General features: G+C 40.2%; 1 protein-coding gene across 1 annotated transcript; it reads left to right on the top strand.

The window, feature by feature from the left end:
- The first annotated feature begins 556 nt into the window (after positions 1–556).
- LOC127986615 (actin-binding protein WASF3-like) lies at positions 557–21,032 on the top strand. The gene is made up of 9 exons (XM_052588922.1): positions 557–737; positions 4,761–4,919; positions 7,400–7,534; positions 8,863–9,016; positions 9,235–9,352; positions 10,252–10,427; positions 11,443–11,697; positions 12,825–13,204; positions 19,911–21,032. The coding sequence occupies exons 2-9, from the start codon at positions 4,787–4,789 to the stop codon at positions 20,066–20,068; spliced, it is 1,509 nt and encodes a 502-aa protein (XP_052444882.1). The 5' UTR covers positions 557–737; positions 4,761–4,786; the 3' UTR covers positions 20,069–21,032.
- Positions 21,033–21,378: the final 346 nt, after the last annotated feature.

The raw sequence follows: 21,378 nt of genomic DNA, 5'->3' as shown, positions 1-21,378 counted from the left end.
CCCTTTTGGGGACGTCCTTATGTAAAACGGGTAAAAAAATTTTTTAAATATATATATATATATATATATATATAGTAAAATGCAATGTAAATAAAGACCTTTTAGCTTTTTAAAATTTTAGTCATGCAGTATAGCAAGGGAAGAACGTAAAAAGATTTAGATTAACAGACTGAAATGCAACAAATATCCTATAGAAAAAAGTAATTTATTCCGTAAACAAGGGTCGAAGCCTATACAATACAAAGGCTCTCTCCTACTCAAAGCTTTCCCACGGTGGCCACAAGAAAACCCTCTTTTTTTCCCAAACAATGCAAACAGTTAAATGGGAAGACTTGGTTAAATTGGGTAAGTAACATAAAAAAGGACAATTCCTGAAAATAAAATACTAGTGTTTCCCTTCAAGCGTGTGTATTTCTGCTTATTTCATCCATTATGTCTCAGTGTTCCACACACACACACACACACACACACACACACACACACACACACACACACACACACACACACACACACACACAGGGTATCGCACACGCATGCGCAGTGGCATCGCCTCTGCAGGCGCACAGCGACGAGCGACGCTTCCCAGGCAACGCGAGCGTGCGTTTTCATCGCACCTCAACCCATCGACAGCGTGACGGCACCGCGCGCGTCTTAACGCCATGTAACGCCGAAAAGCCCATCGAAAACGACGACCTCGCGAAAGAACAGCGAGAGGACGGAGACAACTACACTTATTCGTAAGTAAATGGCAATTACGCGCAGGATTTCCTTGCGTTCAGTGTTTTCTCATACTTGTTATGTGATAATGCCGACATGACTAGAATAGCAGAAGCGAAGATATAACACTGCTGGCTCTGTGGGCTTTCAAATGAGCCGATAGATCAACAATTCATCACCTTCATATTAATGACTGTCACCGTTTCGTTATTTTCCCGTGTGACCGAAAGATGCACCTGTTATCATATCACATGCCAGCGCAGTGGTTTGCGTGGATGACGTCATGCGACTCGGCGTTATGGATGAGTGACGTCATGGTAATCAACAGCCACAGACTGAGATCTCATATGTGACCCAGGACCACAAAACCAGTCACAGGGGTCAGTTTTTTGAAACTGAGATTTATAAAACATATGAAAGCTGAATAAATGTAATTAGGACAATAATTGGCAGAGATGCAACTATTTGAATATCAAAATCTGGAATCTGAGGGAGCAAAAAAGAAATTAAGTCCTTAGGTATGCATATTACTAATCAAAAGTTATTTTTTTATATATATTTTTAGGTTTGGACATTTACAAAATATATTCAAAGAACATAGTCTTTACTTAATATCCTAATGATTTTCGTTTTTAAAAAAAAATCCATAATTTTGACCAATAAAATATATTCTTGGCTATTACTTATTACTGGTTTTGTGATCCAGGGTCACATATGTTCTTCATTTTGTCTAAGACACTGATTCATGATTCATGATTCAAAATGATGTATGCAGAAATGAAATAAACAGAGATAGTACAGCTCAGATCATTTGATGAGAATTGCTTGAGTTCAGTGTAATCTTTAACGTTTGAGTGTCTTGGCAAATCTGAGCATAGTTTGAGACATTGAGAAAATGTACAAAATGAAACCTATTGTGCAGCTGTCATGACAGATTCTTCTTGATTACTCATAATTAATTGATGCACCCAACATTTGAGATTTTACTGTATAATCAACAGCCACAGACACTCACTGGTCTCCTGTCACGAGCTACACCTTGCTGTGAATTTAATTAGCACTATTATCATTAAACGGTAGTATCTGAAAGACACTGGTGGCTAGTTCACCAAATAAACCATCATTTTTGCCATTTATTGTGATTTTTTTGCATTATTGAGGATTTAAAGCCCTCTGTGTGAACATCAGTTTTCAGTTCAGACTAATCCTGGTTATTTTATGCTTTTAAGCCTTCTGCTCAGAAGCAATGATGGACAAGAAAAAAAGAACATTTGGCAATGATGTACGATCTTATTTACAAGAAATCCCACGTTCTACAGACTGAAACCTGGGTGACCCGTTCCCACAGCTCTGAAAGCAGCCGCAAGCACGGGAATGCAGGGCTGGATTCACATTCCTAGCGCTGGGAACAGATTACGTAAATGTGTTTTTGGTGAAGGAGTCTAGCATGTCTTGCCACCAGCATAGTTGAGACGTTGCTATGGTTTCCTCTCATGAATCAGTTCCCGCCTCTGACTGTAGAGACAGAAAGTGAGAGATAATTCATCTGTGCAGAGAAATAATCATCTGTGGCTAGCAAATGCTCTTTAATTTTCACATACTATAAGGCAGACACAATATGTGCAATATGTATATTCCTTTGCTCTGTTCTTTTCCCTACTGTTTTCTATATTCATGTTTGTATTTTATTCACTTATTTACTTGTAGCTGTATCACATATTATCATTTAATCTTTTTGTCTAGTTGTTCCTGTTTGTTGTTGCACTGTTAGATGACAAAAAAAAAACACTAAGGAAAAAAAAAGCGGTGAATTAGTCAAAAGTAGTGTGGGTTTTTTGGGAAATGCATGTTTTCACTGGACCTCTGCTTCTCAGAAATGCTACTGTGTATTGTGCACATTGTTTTTTAACAGATATTGATGTTGTGATATTCAAATAATGTGGATTTGGAAACAGATGGATCGTAAGGTAATATTTATTTATTTGCTGGCATATATAATTCAGTGAAGTGATTGATGTCTGAGTGTTTTATTGTCAATGTTTTAGTTGTAATATTCGGACATTATAAAATGCATTTTTGACATTCGGGTTATAAACATGCTCGAAGTGAGCTTGAGATGGTCAAAATGCTTTTTGCATAGTTCTTTATATTTTTTTTTTACTGAATTGAGTTCTAATGCTTAAATAAACGACATGTTACTCAGAGACTTGATCAGAAATGTTACATTATGTTACGTGATGTTACATTACGAACTATCACAAGCTTTTGTAAATAATGCTCTTATTTTACCAGAAGAGGAGCAAAGTTGTTTTTATTGTCTCTTAAAACAAAAATATATTATTTAAAACCATGAAAAAGAAGATTCTGCTGTAAAAAATGGTGAAAAATCACCCTTATTAGATTTGGAGATTTGGTGTGTGTGTGTGTGTGTGTGTGTTTATGTGTTTGTGTAGGAGTATGACGCAATAAAATGAATATGGATAGAGTAGATAGAGTAGATACAAATGAGATTTATTTTTCAGTTTGTGTTAATGAAAGTAAAGAGGGGGAGCACTGTTAGCATACAAGTGCTAGCAAACATGCACATCTTCAGGCTAATTGCTAGGCTACTCACGCAGCTAAAATAATACGCGTTTGTTTCGTTTGAATGAGCTTACCTCGTCATGCGCACCACAGACTGAGTTCCCCGTGTGTCTGTATTTCTCTCCATGCCTCAGGGAGCACTGCAGCCTAGATTAAAAAAATCAAGTGTTGCCTTTTTATTGAAAATGGCCAAACAGAAATAAAATGAGTAAGAAAATGGATGTGTTTCGAGTAGCCTTACAGAGAGATGATCAGAGAGGAACAGACTTCCTCTCATGAGAGCGACTCTATAGTGTTCAGTGGAGCGTGAGAGAGGGCCTGGCTTCAAGACAAACAGTCCAAGTAAACCCATCAAACACACAGTGACTAAATATATTGGTAATATATAGTGAATATATATATATATATATATATATATATATATATATATATATATATATATATACACGTTTAGTCATTTAGCAGACGCTTTTATCTAAAGTGACTTCCAAATGAGGACAATGGAAGCAATCAAAATCAATGAAAGAGTAGTGATATACAAGTGCTAAACTATTCTCGGTTAGTGTAATGCAGTACACATAACAAGCTTTTTTCATTAAACTGTAGAATAGAAAAGAATAGAGCAAGCTAGTGTGCAAGGCATTTTTGTTTTCTGTTAATTGTATTATAAAACAGATCAAGAAACACATTATTTTTAAATAATATAACTGTACATTATTGTAGGTCCTCTATGCCCCGCCTCTCTCAAATGCGTTCCGATTGGCTGATCACCACAAGGACTCATGGGAAATGTAACGCCGCTTTCCATAATCACGAGCTTCATCTTTCAAAATAAATGTAAATACAGTTAATCATTTCCTTAGAACACACACACGATGCACAAAACTCTGCATTTGAACATTCAGTAGCCAATACTTAAACTAATAACAAAACATACTTACAGTACCTGTTTCAGAAGCTCAGATTGTCAGAATAAGCTCCTCTACTAGGTTCACGAAACAGTTGTCCATAAAATGTGTTGCTGTTCGGTTGTAAGTAATCTTAAAGATGCTAAATGCATCTACTTTGGAAGAACAAATAAAGTGCTTTTTCTTTCTCCTAGAAACACACACGTCTCCTTGACACGACTGCTTCAACACTAACTGTGTTACTGAAACCAGACTTATTTCTTTACATTAATATTTGGGCGGCATTACGCAAATATTTCCACATAGTGACATAGACATGTGGGGGCGTGTTTAAATGAGCCGTTTTAGGGGGCGTGGATGAGTCTTAACTTTGATAAAAAATATCTCTTTGGATTTAAGACTTTAGTCTTTGCAACTTTACAGATCTTCTTCATGCACCAAGAGCTTGTAACACTCCAAAGAGAAAGGAAGAATTGTTTAAAATGTTTGTGTTTGCCGCATGACATTACCCCATGATAATGTTGTGTTAACAAGCCTCCTGTGCTCTCTCAGGTCGGTGTGTGTAGCTGAGCTCAGTCATGCCTCTCGTGAAGAGGACCATCGAGCCCAAGCACCTGTGCCGGGGTGCTCTGCCCGACGGGGTGACCAACGAGCTGGAATGTGTCACAAACAGCACACTGGCGGCCATCATCAAACAGCTGGGAGGACTCAGTAGGTTCAGTTTTTTACTCTAGAAGTGCTGATGCACAGTCATCTCTCTCCCTGGTTTAATGCAGTCCTGACTCGGTCTTTTCATTCGTTACCCTGGGTTTGCTGTGAGCCCATTAGGCTTCTGCAGCTTCGGCGCTGAGCACAGCCAGCTGTGTTTTAGCTTTGAGCATATAGCTTTACAGTGTGTTTCTACATGGCTTCTTCACGAGCTTAATGCATTATGCAAAGACAAACAGCCTTTTTATGACAAGTTGCTTGTGATGTTCCTTGTTAGTAAGTCTCGGCTAAATTTTAAGAAAAACACGTTTATAGTTTAAAGCATTTAATTCACACGGACCGACCATCACAAATAGAGAACATGTGATCATGCTGGATACACACTTCACAAGATCTCACAGCTGGATGAGACTAAGTTTGCAAGGTTTGTGAAAATAAATGTTTATTAGTCATTCAAAAATTTGCTTAAATTATATAAATGCTTATTCGCTTAATGCTAACGGCAAACGAGAAAGTATTATAATGTTTGCCTTTCTATCAATAATAATATAAAAGCAATCGTTATAATACTTTTTGTATACATTAATTCTTTTGTTTAACCGTTGTATCTGATTATTAGACAAACTTCTATCCGTCAAAATAAAAGTCCTGCCTCGAACACAGTGGCCAAGCAGAAAAACTTATCCGCCAATGCTAATATTCTAAAAATGCCAAATATCAGCCGATATAACAGCCTTGGCGATATATCTGTCGACCACTATTAAATATAATTAGATTTAAATTATAACTCAGATAATTATTGCTGTTGATTTTACATGTCATAGTTTAATTAGTGCCAAATGTTTTGCAGATGATTATAAAGGACATTTTATTAAGCTACTACAACTTAATTTAAGACAAAATAACGCAGAAATTTGAGTTTAAATTGTGCACAATAATAAGCAGAAATGTACATTATTGTGTCACCATAACTCACTGAAATAATCGTTTGCAACTTAAAAGTTTTTATTTTAATTTTTCAAATAGCCCATCCCAAAATACTGATAATTCTGATGTCTTTTCAAAGTTTTTTTGATATGTAAGGAATACTATATTAAGATGAAAGTTTCATTAGAATGTGAAATGAAAATTTTTTTGTTGCACTTTTGTGATGAATTTCAAGGTTTGAATTTTTTACTCTTTTTGAAATGTGCACTTTAATAAATTATTTTTCAAAGTTGTAAATAAAACATAGACTGGAGTACATCTAAAAAAAACTTTTCTAATTCAAAATTGTATGTGTTACTTGCAGTTTTATTGTTACTGTTTTTAATTTTTTTTACTAGCAATTTGTGATTTTCTACAACATTTTTTTTATTCAGTGTACATTAAAATAAGAATAAGCCTTTTTCATGGGCTCATTCTGTTAGAGTTGTGACGTTCGCGAACGAACCGATTCTTTTGAACGGCTCATAAACATGAACGATGGGAGCCGAGTCGCGACTGGAGAGGAGCCGTTCTTTCTATCGTTCTTTTTTCCTATGCGTGTTCATACAAATGAGCTCCGCCAGGAGACAGAACAGTTATAGGGGGAGGGGCGCACCCAGCGCAGGCCAACCCTTTATAGCGTGATGATATTAGTTATTAGTTGTGCATGCATTTACATTGCATTTTGTGTTCATTTAAAACTTATTTTAAAATCATTAAAAATGTTCTTTTGTGATACTGTACTTGTATAGAAATGTTTCACTAAAAGCTGTTTTCCACAGACATTCATTGCAGCCCACTTTGTTATTGTTCATTGACTTGAAGGGGCTGATGTCCTATTTGCAAAGTTTACAGTAGTAATAGTATGTAGTATGTAGACATTTCCATTTTATTTATTCTAATTTTATCTACTTAAAAAAAAAATTTGTTTTCTATCAAAATGTTCTTGTGTGGAAGTGTTTGTAGTAAAAGCTGTTTTGCACAGAAATTCATTGCAGCCGGCTTAGTTTTTTATGTTTATTTGTGAGTAGGTATTGTATGAATAACATAAGTCAACGTAGTTTTACACACACACACACACACACACACTTTGTACTAAAGGTAAATCAAAATAATGATGTCAATGTCTAAGCAGAGGGATTTGTGCAACCCTATGGAATATAGTCGACACATGAGAAATGAGGTAATAATCAATATTTCAGAATAATTCAAACTCAGATATTGGTGTGTGATATCTGAGCTTTAATTATTTGACTACAAATCTCACCTCATAATACCTCCCAGTGATTATTTCCAGGATAAACTGAGATGCTCCCAAGCTGGCTTCTTAAAACTGACTAAATATTTAAAAAGAGCCAAAAGAGCCATTCTTTTGAACGGCTCTTTGAAAGGAACGGATCGCGAAGATCCGGATCCCCTCAAAGAGCCATAAATCCCATCACTACATTCTGTAGATGAAAGCTATTTAAATGGTAAGTTTTGCCTTATTGTACATCATTGTGTGTTTATTTGCTCAGGTCGACATGCGGAGGACATCTTCGGGGAGCTGTTTAACGAGGCCAACGTCTTCTACATGCGCATGAACAGTTTGCAGGAGCGCGTCGACCTGCTGGCCGTGAAGGTCACACAACTGGACTCCACAGTGGAGGAGGGTGAGTAACAGAGACCTGATCTTTTGTGACACGGCCTGGAAATACACCAGGATACAAACACAGGTCTGCTGTGAGGATGGGCGCAGGTCATCAGTATAATGCAGAAGTTAAGCACCCTATGAAATCCATTGTAGTTTTTCCCAAATTCTATTAAGTTTTTTTCCCAAAATATTGTTTTATATATATTTAATATTTAATGTTTTAAAAATATTTTACTATTTCTGGACCATTTTTAATGATTAAATTAATTTTAGTGATCAGAAAAGCATGTCTGATTAATTGAAATCATGAAACTTATACAATATTTATAAAAGTAACATTTTAGGTCCCTATAAAATAAGTTTAACTTTTTCTCAAAGTACGTTTTATATTTACAAAATTCTGTGTTTCCTTTTTTCTGTATTCAAATTAATTGGTTTAATTACATTGCAATAAACCATTAATATGCATGCCTAATTAAATCCAGTAATTCTGTGTTTTTCTAGTAAACAAATGATGGCATAACTGAATTTATCAACTCATTTTTGGCAAATAGTGCAGGACAACAGTGGTTTACTGTTAAAATGTAAACATGCAGGAATAACAGTAGTTTTATATTACTGTTATTATTATTATTATTATTATGGCATTTAGATGCACATTCTGTTGTACAATAGTAATATATTTCTTTCACAATTTGTTCAAGTTAACAGGACTTTTATTTTGACAGGTTTCCACGAACACCTTTAATTTTCCGTGTGTATATGATATGACGATATTTCTCTCATATGGCATGGTAAAACGCTCATGAAGTGATTTTCAGAGCAGTCTGAATAATAAGTAGAGATGGGTAGATGAGGCAGCTGCAGTAATTAGCAGCGTATCCCACTGATGTCTAGACACTAGCGGAGTTATTTAAGAGCACAGTGGAATAGTTTGGTTGACAAGGGAACATAATTAATAGAGCGGTGCCTTATGGGAAGTTCCTATTGATGTAATGATGTAATGTAATGTGCTTCATTGTCTGACTCACTTCATTAACCGTGCATGCAACATTTACAACTGCAGTTTAATTGGTCAGAACCATGAGTCTCTAAATGATATGCACAGAAAGAGAAAGCTCCCCACAGGTAACAGATTACCACAAACCTTAGCCAATCACCTTGCACAATTCATTTAAATCCTCTACTTACATAAATGTTGTGTCTAAAGGAACACTCCTAAAAAATGCGTATTTAGTAAATCTTGACAGCGAAAGAGTGTTTGTGGCTATGCAAGCTGTAAATCTGGCACTTTTTAGCAGGTTTGTGTTTGACGGTGTTGTCCGGCTCTGTCTGCTCGCTCTACAGTGTCCTTACAGGACATCAACATGCGGAAAGCGTTCAAGAGCTCCACTATTCAGGACCAGCAGGTGGTGACCCGAAACTCCATCCCGAACCCTGTCATGGAGATGTACCAGCGCTGTGACAAACCACCTCCTCTCAACATCCTCACACCATACAGGTCTGTGCACGCTGCAGCAAACACAGCTGACCTGTTTATCACCCCTTCCCTGTGCATCACATGACGTTAAGGTTCACCTGTCACTGTTAGAATATGACCTTGGCTAATCCAAGTAATGGCTGTTAAATAAGCTTAATTTTCTATATGCAAAATAGTAATAATAAACAAAAATAACCCTTTTAACTGTAATACATTCATTTTGTTGTGTTGTCTTTCAGGGATGACAAAAAAGACGGGCTCAAATTCTATACCGATCCATCCTACTTTTTTAACCTTTGGAAGGAAAAGATGCTGCAAGCCACAGAAAACAAGAGGAAGGAGAAAAGACGACAGAAGGTGTGTGTGTGTGTGTGTGTGTGTGTGTGTGTGTTTGCATATAGCCAAAAACATGCATTATGTAAGTACATAAATGCAGTCACAACTGCTTATCCAATACATTGCAAGAGGATAAAAAGACACAAAAAAAGAGTAATGTACAAAACAGAGCTTCCAACTTAAAGTGCAAGCAACAGAAGACACTAAAATACTTTATAGTATCTTTCTCCAGTGATGGCCATTTAAAAATAGCCATATATTTGACAAAAAATAAAATAATTGCAAATTTTTATCTCATAATTCTGACTTTTTTACAAGCTTTCCTCAGGTTTGGATTTTATAACTCGCTTTATTTACTTATTTATTTTTTCTCATAATTTATATTTCGCAATTCGGATTTTTTTCTTGCAACTGTGATTTTTCTTGCAACTGTGATATCTTGGAATTCACAAGAAACAAGCTTTTAGAATATATAAGTCATATTATTCTAGATGTTTTGCCAGTTACCAATCAGTTTTGGAGGGCTCTTGAAAGTGTGCAATGGATTTATTATATTTCTCACTGTCTGCTGCATTTAACATCTAATGAAGGCATTGGGAACATTGCATGTTCTGGTAAACATGTTAAACTGGTAAAATAAATATTACAATATAATCAAGTAGTTGCATTTTCAAAGTTAGTTGCTAAAACTAAATTACAGAAGAGATAATGTAGAGAGAATTGATTCAAAGTACAACAGATCTTTACTAAACGATACAGAAAACATTGACACTGATTTTTGTGAGATTGCTTGTTGAGAAGTTATCTTACGAATAATCTGTGATCATTAGGTCAGTGTTCATTTAGAGACTTTTTTCTGTTCTGTGTGGTTAAAGATTAGTTCTCGAGCTTATAGAAACACTTCCTTCTTTCTGCCTTAGCAAGAGCAAAAGCACGTGGAGGATCCCACTCGCGAGGTAAAGAAAGTGCGTAAAGCTCGTAACCGGCGTCAGGAGTGGAACATGATGGCGTACGATAAGGAATTTCGTCCGGACACTCGCCTGACGCCGTCTCCTTACCATGGCATGTCTTCTGAGGGATCTCTGTCTCCGGACAGGTGAGTCATGTGATCTCACTTAAAGGGATAGTTCGCCTAAAAATGAACTGAGCTCTGACAGCTCTCTGTATAAGGACTCTTACTGTTGTGTGTCACTTATTGAATTTTACTCTGCATTGGTTGACACGATGCTTCATTAACGTTTTTCAGATTACAGTTACTTTTTATAGAAGACTTTGGCCGTGTAATGTCATTGTTGTCTTCATGTTTGTTCATGTAATGCAGGGATTGCCAAACATTTTTGTCAGCCGTAAGATAAAATATTTACTTGAAAGATCCGAGGATGTAAATTTTCCAGTGATTTAACGATTTGCACGTTTACAGTTCTCTGAAGCTGGTTAATGGTCACATTGACATGCAAGCAAAGTGCTTACATTATTTTTATTTTACATTAAAGAATTGATACCTTTTTATCAACTCACAAAGCCACTGCAGTTCTTACATTGAGCCCAGTTTGGGAAAACCCCAGTGTAATGTACTGTTAATACATTTTATGGTGTTGATGGTTGAATGGTATATAATTTTGTTTATGTATCCCTGAATGTGACGTCAAACCCAGCAATATAAAGAGAGATGCATATTCACTAGTTAACACTGTTTAAAATTACTTACCTTAAAAACTATTAGCCAATGATTTCAGCAATACAATTTTTTTTTTAATTATTATATTTTCTTTGTGTCGTTTTGTGAACATGAACTTTTGTCTGTTTTTATTTTACTTGCCAGGGTTCAGTAAAGCAGATAAGCAGTATTAATGACATTTTCATTACTAATTTTTAATGCATGACTAAAAAACACGCATAAAATGCATAAAGTGGATGAAAATGACCCATACTATATGGTTTTTCTTCACACACAAAAAAAAGGTACCTTGATGTTCAGTTCAAGTAAATAAGTTAAGAACTTGACTACACACAAATGTTTCAACAATGATCAGAAATGAACTTCAGTGTAACACATTGTAACTATATTGTGCCTGCTGTGTGTGTGGATGTTGTTCTGTGCTTTAACACAGATCTGGCATGTCAGATGAACACTCGTACCCAGCGAGTCCCAGTCACCCGCAGGAAGCAGGTGCAGCAGGAGCTGATGGGAAAGACGCAGGCCTCACACAGACTCAGTCCCTGGACCGAGCGTACCGGCCCCCGGCCTCCTCCACCGCCGCGGCAGCCAGACAGCACTCTTTAGGACGTCTTCAGGCCCACCACGGACCCCCAGCGGCAGACTCGTCCCTCAACGGACCCCGGCCAACAGCTGCCAAAGAATACAGGCACGTCACTTCTCTCTCTACAGTTAAAGAATATATGTATATATACACAGTATATATATACATATATATATATATATATACAGTATAAACAGTAGGATGATTTTCTAAAACTGTACTCACCCTCAGGCCATCCAAGATGAAGATCTTTATCAGATTTGGAGAAACGTAGCATTGCATCACTTGCTCACCAGTGGATCCTATAAGCAGTGAATGGGTGCCGTCAGAATGAGAGTCCAAACAGCTGATAAAAACATCACAATAATCCACAGCACTCCAGTCCATCAGTTAATGTCATGAGTGTTTGTAAGAAACAAATCCATTACTAAGACATTTTAACTTAAAACAGTTAAAAATATAGATTTTCCATTAAAAAGTTAATCTTGTCTGAATCAGGAGAGAAATCTGCACAGATCAAGCAACATTTACAAACCGAAACAACAAATACGTTTCTGGAGGAAGCTTTACTAAGGATTATGGAGTTAGTTAAAAAGTTATAAAGTTAAAGTGTCTTAATAATGGATTTGTTTCTTACAAACACACAGATTTTGGCTTCATGAATATTAACTCATGGATGGGATATTACTTGTGGATTATTGTGATGTTTTAATCAGCTGTTTTGGACTCTCATTCTGATGGCACCATTCTTCTTCTTTTGTGTAATGGTGATTTGCATTCCTAGTGCATATTGCCACCTACTGGGCGGTTGTGCAATTATATTTTAATCTCATCTTTTAATCGTTAATCAGTTGTTATTACAGTGAACAAGAAATATATTGTTTCTTTAATGCTTACCTAAATTAAAAAATAGACTGATTGAACTACAACTGGGGTTGCAAATACAACCTTCTGAATGCAGAATAAAAAATAGCGTAAACATTGCTTTATGTTATAATTGTGCTTTATAATTAAAATACATATCTATAACTATATGATATAATATTGTGCTACTTATATACCCGAATTACCTCTGGAACCCAAAGATGAGGTTATATGGTATTTATCCATGTATTATCCAGGTATGCTGGTAAATTATCATTTTGTCCTCAATGAAAGAAACGACTGCATAAAGATGCATGTTTATTTTTGGGTTAACTGGGATGTGACAAATGCTTGTAATCACTTCTCAGCGGCCATCAGATCCTGGAGCATTTCGTGCCGCCCGCTCCTCCTCCACCTCCTCCCCTCATCCCGTCCTCTCAGACAGCCTTTGACAGTGCGTCTGGACCTCATTCACTGGCTCCGGGGACAGTGGTGTCGCTCTCACACTCCTACATCCCGTCTTCTCCTTCAGCTGCTCCATCTGCCTACACCGCTTCCCCTTCACATGCTGGAATGGGCGGCCCGCCTGTGGCCCCGCCCCCTCCTCCACCAGGACCCCCCACCCACGGCCCGTCCCCGTCCCGAGTAACACACCCGTCTGGAGAGTCTACTCTTCCCAGGAAGGGCCAGGTGCCTCTCATCCCCATGAGCGACGCCCGGAGCGACCTGCTGGCCGCCATCCGCAGAGGTCAGTGTGCACAGAAAAGAGAGTCCAGGGTAATGGGCTGAATGAAGCATGTGCTTTTTTTATTAATTAGGCTATTAAAGATTTTAAAATGGCCTTAAAATAGGCCCTTTAAAAGAAAACATGTATATGAAGAGTTAAGATGAAAATGCCTCTAAACGCACTCTGACATTTTCTTCTAAAATTAGCATTTTTAATCACTCTCCTATATTTATGTTCAGTTATTTTACAATAGTTATTTGACCTATACAATGCCATTAAAGTAAATTTACTGAACGTAGCCAGACACAAATGCTAATTTTAGACGAAAATCAGCAGTCACTACACTTTTTTGGCTTTTGCATCTGAACTCTTCAAATATACACTATATATATATATATATATGAACCTGAAACACAGAAGCAGTCATAAGCGTCAATTGAGATTTGTACATCATCTGAAAGCTGAATAAATAAGCTTTCCATTGCTGTATGGTTTCTTAAGATACACAACTATTTTAAAATCTGGAATCTGAGGGTGCTAAAAAAATCTAAATACTGAGAAAATCATCTTTTAAAGTTGTTCAAATGAAGTTCTTAGCAATGCATATTACTAATCAAAAATTATGTTTTTATATATTTACAGTAGAACTTTTTCAAAATATCTTCTTGGAACATGATCTTTACTTTATATCCTAATGATTTTTTGGCATAAAAGAAAAAATGATAATTTTGACACATACAATGTTTTTTGGCTATTACTACAAATATACCCCAGAGACTGCTTTTGTGCTCCAGGGACACAAATATATTACACTCCTGGTCAAAAGTTTGGAATCATAGAGATATTAAATTTTTTAAATAAGTATTTTCTGTAAAAACAAGGTTGAAATAAATTGAAATAATGTGAAATATTATTACAATCCAAATAGCTGTTTGAATATATTGTAAAATGTAATTTATTCTTGTGACACAAGGCTGTATTTTCAGCATCATTCCTCCAGTCTTCAGTGTCACATGATCCTTCAGAAATCATTTTAATATGCTGATATACTGCTCAAGAAACATTTACTATTATGTTTTTGCTGCTTTATATTTTTGTGGAAACGTCTCGGTTACGTCTGTAACCTCGGTTCCCCGAGAAGGGAACGAGACGATGCGTCGATAACGCTTTGGGAACGCATTCTGCGTGAGTGCGTCTGAAGCATCCATGTCAACTAGTCCAATGGCGAGAGTGAGCGTCAGGAGTGACGTCACGACCAGGAATTGATAAAAACCCCAACCGGAGCAACCGGTGTTAGCTTCGACAGTGCCGAAGCAAGTTGATCACAGGAACGAAGGAAGTATGGCAGGGAGACGCATCGTCTCGTTCCCTTCTTGGGGAACCGAGGTTACAGACGTAACCGAGACGTTCACCATCGAGGGAGAGACGATGCGTCGATAACGCTTTGGGAACGAGAATACCCAAACCGCCATATTACAAGTGCCTGAGTGTCAGACAGAAAACCCAACGCCTCTAGAATTAAAAACCTGAGACCCGGGAGTAGCGTCCAGGTCTAGGCTATAAAACCTGACGAATGTGAGTGGCGAGGACCAGCCTGCCGCATCACAAACATCCTGAAGAGAGGCCCCAGATAATAAGGCTCTAGAGGCCACCATACTCCTAGTAGAATGAGCTCTGACCCCCAAAGGGCACGGTAGGTCAGAAGACTCATAGGCAAGAAGGATAGCCCCAACTATCCACTTACTAAGTGTCTGTTTAGTGGCAGGAAGACCTATCTTAGGTGACCCGAAACAAACAAACAGCTGATCGGATTTCCGAAAAGAAGAAGTCCGATGAACATAAGTGTCCAATGCTCGCACCGGGCACAAGAGGTTAGACTTTTCCTGGTCCGATGATGCAAACGGGGGAGGACAGAAAGCCTGCAGAACAATAGGTCTCGGAACAACGGTCGGTACCTTAGGGACGTATCCCTGCTTCGGGTAGAGAAATGCTTTGACCATCCCAGGTGCAAATTCAAGGCAGGTGGGAGAAACCGAGAGAGCCTGAAGGTCTCCGACTCTTTTAAGGGACGAAATAGCAAGGAGAAATGTAGTCTTAAACGAAAGAAACTTCTCAGAGACCGAATCTAGGGGTTCAAACGGAGCCCTAGAAAGGCCTTCTAAAACTATAGCCAGGTCCCAGGCCAGCACTCTAGAACGAGTTGCAGGTCTCAGCCTCAAGGTGCCACGAAGGAAACGAGAGATAAGAGGGTCTCGACCCAGAGATGCACCACACACTGGGGCGTGGAAAGCCGAGATGGCCGCCACGTAAACTTTTAAAGGGGAATGGACATAGACCAGAAGCGAAGCGGTCTTGTAAAAACTCAAGAACTGAGCCAACAGAGCAGTGGACGGGGTCACACTGATGTTGGTAACACCAAGAAGAAAAAACACTCCATTTGAGTCTATAAAGTTTCCTCGTAGCTGGAGCTCTGGAGCTAAGAATGGTCTCCACAACCTCAGTTGAGGGAGACCACTCTCTATGAGTTGCGCCCCCTCAGAGGCCACACCCAAAGCTTCCAAATCTCTGGCCGGGGGTGAAATATAGTGCCCCCGGCCTGAGATAGAAGGTCTTTCCTGATCGGGATCTCCAAGGGAGAACCGTCGAGGAGATGAATCAGGTCCGCAAACCAGATTCGACTCGGCCAGTGTGGAGCTACGAGAAGTAGACTTACTCCGTCCTGGCGGACTCTCTCCAGAACTCCTGGGAGCAGAGCAACAGGGGGAAAGGCGTACAGACGTAGCCTCGGCCACGTCTGTACCATAGCGTCCAACCCCAGGGGGGCTGGATGAGTAAGGGAGAACCATAGTGGACAGTGCGTCGTGTACTGAGAAGCAAACAGATCCACTTCTGCTTGGCCATAACATTCCCATATGAGCTCCACCACCTCCGGGTGAAGCCTCCATTCCCCTGGCCTCAGCACCTGCCTCGACAGGGTGTCTGCTCCAATATTCTGAGTCCCTGGTATATACATCGCCCTCAGAGAGCGTAATTTCCCCAGAGACCATAGGAGGATCTGGTGCGCTAATTTGCAGAGTGGGCGCGAGCGCAGACCCCCCTGACGGTTGATGTAAGAGACCACCGATGTATTGTCTGTGCGGACCAGCACATGATGGTCCCTCAGGTCTGGCAGGAAGTGCCTCAAAGCTTTGAAGACAGCCATCATCTCCAGGCAGTTGATGTGCCAAGAGTGATGATGGCTCTCCCACAGACCCTGAGCTGAGCGGCCTTCCATTACCGCTCCCCAGCCGGTAAGGGAAGCATCTGTCGAGATGGTAACCCGATGACAAAGAGCTCCCAATACCGGACCCTGGGACAGGAACCAGTGTTCTCTCCATATGACCAAGGCGCGGAGACACCGCCGCGTGATCTTGATCGTACGAAGTGGGTTTCCCCTCGGGGAGAACCTTCTGGTCCTGAGCCACCACTGTAAAGGTCTCATGCCCAGCAGGCCAAAGGGGATCACATTGGACGCTGCTGCCATGAGACCCAACAATCTCTCGAACTGTTTTACAGTGCGTGACTGGCCTAGCTTTAGCTCCGAAGTGGCTGCGAGGATGTTGGCTACACGAGCGGGCGAAAGAGAGGCTCGCATCGTGACCGAATCCCATACCACCCCAAGAAAAGTGGTCCTCTGTAATGGAGATAGCACACTCTTCTTGGTATTGAGCCTCAAACCCAACTTTTGCATATGAGCGAGGACGACATCTCGATGCGGAACCGCCAACTGTTCTGATTCTGCTAAAATCAACCAGTCGTCCAGGTAATTCAGAATACGTATGCCCTGCAGCCTGAGCGGGGCCAGAGCTGCATCTACGCATTTCGTGAATGTGCGGGGTGAGAGAGCTAGACCGAAGGGAAGTACCCGATACTGGTATTCTTTGCCCCCGAAAGAAAACCTTAGGAACTTCCTGTGCTGAGGGAGGATGGAGATATGGAAGTACGCATCTTTTAGGTCTATTGTGACGAACCAGTCATCGGATCTGATTTGATTCACGATCTGTTTGAGTGTCAGCATCTTGAATTTTAATTTCTGAACTGTACGATTCAACAGACGAAGATCTAAAATGGGACGCAGCCCTCCATCCTTTTTTGGAACAATGAAATAACGGCTGTAAAAACCCGATGCCCTGTCGGGAGGATACACCTGCGCTATAGCATTTTTCGCTAAAAGAGATTTCACTTCTTGCTCCATGACCAGAGCCTGCTCGGGATGCACTACTGTGAGCAACACCCCGTTGTAGCGTGGGGGACGAGAACCGAACTGGATTCTGTAACCCTTCTCTACTATCTGCAGGACCCATTGAGATATATTCAGCAGACTTTTCCATTCTGTCAGACATTCTACTAAGGGAACCAGCCTCTCGAGGCTGGCCTCTGGTGTAATTTGAACAGCTAGTTCGGGGACCTGAAGCCGAAGCGCAGGAACCACCCGAGCTAACTGCTCTTGGACCCCCCTCAGAGGGAGCGAGCCTGACGCAGCGTCTGGGAGACACAGCGCCAGAGACCCGCTGGAGACCGCTGCGCCCCGAGGCACCAAGGGTGGCGGGGTTGGCAGGACGGCCCCGTGAGAGCACCGAGACTGGACGGGCACCGTATACTGAGGTGTACACCGCACCGTCTCGATTGGGGCTGCCCTCACAGGTCTGACCCATTTGGCGTCAGGACCTTTTCTTCTGAGCCGAAGCTTTCTTAGCGAGAAGAACGGTCCTCAGATCCGGCTTCTGCTTAGATTGCTTTGGCTGTGAGTGCTGGCTCGGTCCCCGTGATTTTTGAGGAGGAGCGCGAGACGCAACACTCTCTTTTTGAAAAACACGATATGAGGAGCATGATGGCTGGGGCTGCCTTGCACGCCCAGCAGCATCAGGATTAGAACGGCGAGGGAGAAAACTTTTAAAAGCTTCAGATTGCTTTTTATTTTCTTGAAATCTTTCAACCACTTCATTCACAGCATCACCAAACAGACCTTCATGAGAAATGGGAGCGTCTAAAAGAAAAGATCTATCTTTATCTTTAATATCTGAAAGATTAAGCCAAAGGTGTCTTTCTGTAGAAACCAAAGCAGCCATAGATCTACCAATAGCACGTGCTGTTTCTTTAGTCGCCCTGAGAGATAAATCCGTAGCCCGACGAAGTTCGCGAATTTCGTCACGGCTGACTCCCTCACTGTTATCTAACTCCCCCAGCAGCTCAGCCTGATAAGCCTGAAGCAAAGCCATCGAGTGAAGGCAAGCTCCAGCCTGACCTGCTGCTGTGTAAGCTTTACCCACTAAATTAGATGTGATCTTTAAAGGCTTCGTGGGCAAAGTCGGGTTCTTAATAGATGACGCTGAACCAGGGGTAAGATAGCTCGCGAGCGTCTGCTCCGCCCGGGGCATCGCTTCATAACCATTTTCTTTCAGCCCTCTTATATCAGAATAAATGCGCACTTGAGGGCTGAAAAGACGTGATGAATATGGCTTATTCCACGATCTAGACAGCTCACTGTGAAGATCAGGGAAAAAAGGGAGACCCCGTGATGTAGGCGATGTTTTAGAAGACAGAAAACGCTCGTCTAATTTGCTTTTAGGACGAGCGCTCTGTTTATCAGATGGCCAAGATATATGTAATTTATCTACAGCTCGTGTTAATACATCAACCAACTCCTCATATGCTGGGGAAAGAGATGGCGAATCCTCTTCCCCCCTGATTGTGTCACCTTCACTGCCCGTTACATCTAACTCCTCGGAGCTAGAGCAACGAAGCAATGGGCTCTCCCCCCGGGCGGAAGAAGCCGCGGGGCGGGCTTCCGACACCGGAGTTTGAGCTATGGATCTCCCAGGTAAGGGAGGAGAAAGAGCCCTCGGACCCGTCTCCAACCCCGCTGAGAGATCCATTTGCGAACCCCAGGAATGCATTCTCCGTTCTGCCTCGGCAGAAGCGGGTCCTGCACCCTGAGGAGCGCGAGGCTCGCCGCTCTTCTCATCAAAGAGTGACAAGCGGGAGCGGAGCATGCGAAGCGAAAGCTTCTCACAATGCGGGCAATCAGTCTCCTCGAAGGCTGATACCGCATGCTCCACTCCCAAACAAACTACACAAAGCTCGTGTGTATCCCCACCCGTTAAATAACGCGGGCAGGGAGAAACACACGGTTTGAATAGTTGCTTAGCCATAGTATATAAACTTTGCACAAGACAACAGTAAATATGACAGACAGGTTTGACACAGATCGCTTGCTGAGGCACAGAAAGCTAACACCGGTTGCTCCGGTTGGGGATTTTATCAATTCCTGGTCGTGACGTCACTCCTGACGCTCACTCTCGCCATTAGACTAGTTGACATGGATGCTTCAGACGCACTCACGCAGAATGCGTTCCCAAAGCGTTATCGACGCATCGTCTCTCCCTCGATGGGGAACTGATATTAAATTCAAAAATTTAGGATAAGTACTTCTTTAATGAATGAAAATAAATTAATGCTTTTATTTAGCAAGGATGATTTAAATTGATCAAAAGTGACATTACATAAATTTTTTTATGATTTTTTAACCATTTTAGAGATTCATAAAGGAATCCTGAAAAGGAATGTCAGAGTTTCCACAGAAATATGAAGCTGCACAACACATAAGATCACATGATCCTTCAGAATTTATTTATTTTTTGCATTATATATGCATGAGCTTTTATTAAACTGTTGGCTCCTCCTCCAGGTATCCAGCTTCGTAAGGTGCAAGAGCAGAGAGAGCAGGAGGCCAAGAAAGAGCCGGTGGGTAACGACGTGGCCACAATCCTGTCCCGACGCATCGCCGTGGAATACAGTGAATCAGATGAGGACTCTGAGCCGGAGGACAACGAGTGGTCCGATTGAGGCTTGGGAGGCCAGATGTGCGACCATAATGCTGCTATTTTCCATTCCTGCACAGTACACACTCCTCAGATGGGAGATCATGACAGACAGAGAAGGAAGGGAACAGAATTTGTTCAATTTAAGGTGAAAGGACACAGGGAGGTGACAGGATGACAAAATAGAGTTTGGCGAGGTAAGCACAGGAACTTTTAGAATACAGTGTGTCTCATTATAATCTAAATTCTACATTCTAGCATTTCTTTAAGAGACAAAATACTTATTGAAAAAAAAATAGTTGTGTGATTTTGGTTATATATTTTGGTAGCTGTCAAGAGAATGTAGAGAAATACTTATCCATCTTTTGTGGTACACGAAAATGTCATGATGGTTCACAAATTTATGTTACAAATCATTACCACGGTATTGTTGCACAAATTTGTTGTGGTATCTCTGGCTTGCTCCACTCGAGATGCCCTAAATATACAGTATGGACAATCAAATCATTGATACAGTGTCAAAGTACACTTCTCCTTCAATATCACAACTCTTCATTATCCAAAATGTGTCACTTTGTTCAGTTGTTGACAGTGTTGTGATGAATATTTATACCCCAAATTAGCCGTGAGTAAATTTCTTTATGCTTTTGTTGTTTTTCTCAAAGAACAGATGTGGACAATAATTTATTACTGCTTGCAGTTTACTAATCGTGTGTGTGTTTGTGTGTCGTGTGTGCGCCTAAATGTGTCAAATGAGATGATGGAGTGCAAGACAGTGTCGTATGCCATTTTAGAATTATTATAATTTGTAACAATACTATGTCATTTGCAAGTACTGTATCATTAATGTGTTTTACAATTGATCATTGTAAGGATTTTTGTAACACTACTCAAAAGATGGAAATGGCAACCATATGTATAAACTATCATGTTGTAGGAATATAGCCTAATGTGCATGTATAAATAATAAATAACATTTTGAAAATCTACTTAAATTTTGCATTTATTGAAATAGACAGTTCTCTTTTTCAGTTTTGAGAATGCAGCGGATGTGGAGGACTATTGTGCAATAAGAGCTTGTTCAAATACTGAGGTGCTAAACCATTCAGGGCTTTATAAGTAATAAGCAATATTTTAAAATCTATATGATTTTTGATAGGGAGCCAGACCGGGCTAATATGGTCATACTTCCTGGTTCTAGTAAGAACTCTTGCTGCTGCATTTTGGACTAGCTGTAGTTTGTTTACTAAGCATGCAGAACAACCACCCAATAAAGCATTTCAATAGTCTAACCTCGAGGTCATTAAAATGCATGAATTAGCATTTCTGTATTTG

The sequence above is a fragment of the Carassius gibelio genome, chromosome B21 (genome assembly GCF_023724105.1).
Source record: "Carassius gibelio isolate Cgi1373 ecotype wild population from Czech Republic chromosome B21, carGib1.2-hapl.c, whole genome shotgun sequence".
Classification (NCBI taxonomy): domain Eukaryota; kingdom Metazoa; phylum Chordata; class Actinopteri; order Cypriniformes; family Cyprinidae; genus Carassius; species Carassius gibelio.
Note: the sequence above shows the minus strand (reverse complement) of the source record. Positions and strands in the feature narration are given on the sequence as shown.

Coding starts and splice junctions, on each gene's coding strand:
- LOC127986615 (XM_052588922.1), top strand. CDS start 4,787: ATGCCTCTCGTGAAGAGGACCATCGAGCCCAAGCACCTGTGCCGGGGT. Junction 7,535..8,862: donor GGACTCCACAGTGGAGGAGG/GTGAGTAACAGA, acceptor CTCGCTCTACAG/TGTCCTTACAGGACATCAAC. Junction 9,353..10,251: donor AGGAGAAAAGACGACAGAAG/GTGTGTGTGTGT, acceptor TTTCTGCCTTAG/CAAGAGCAAAAGCACGTGGA.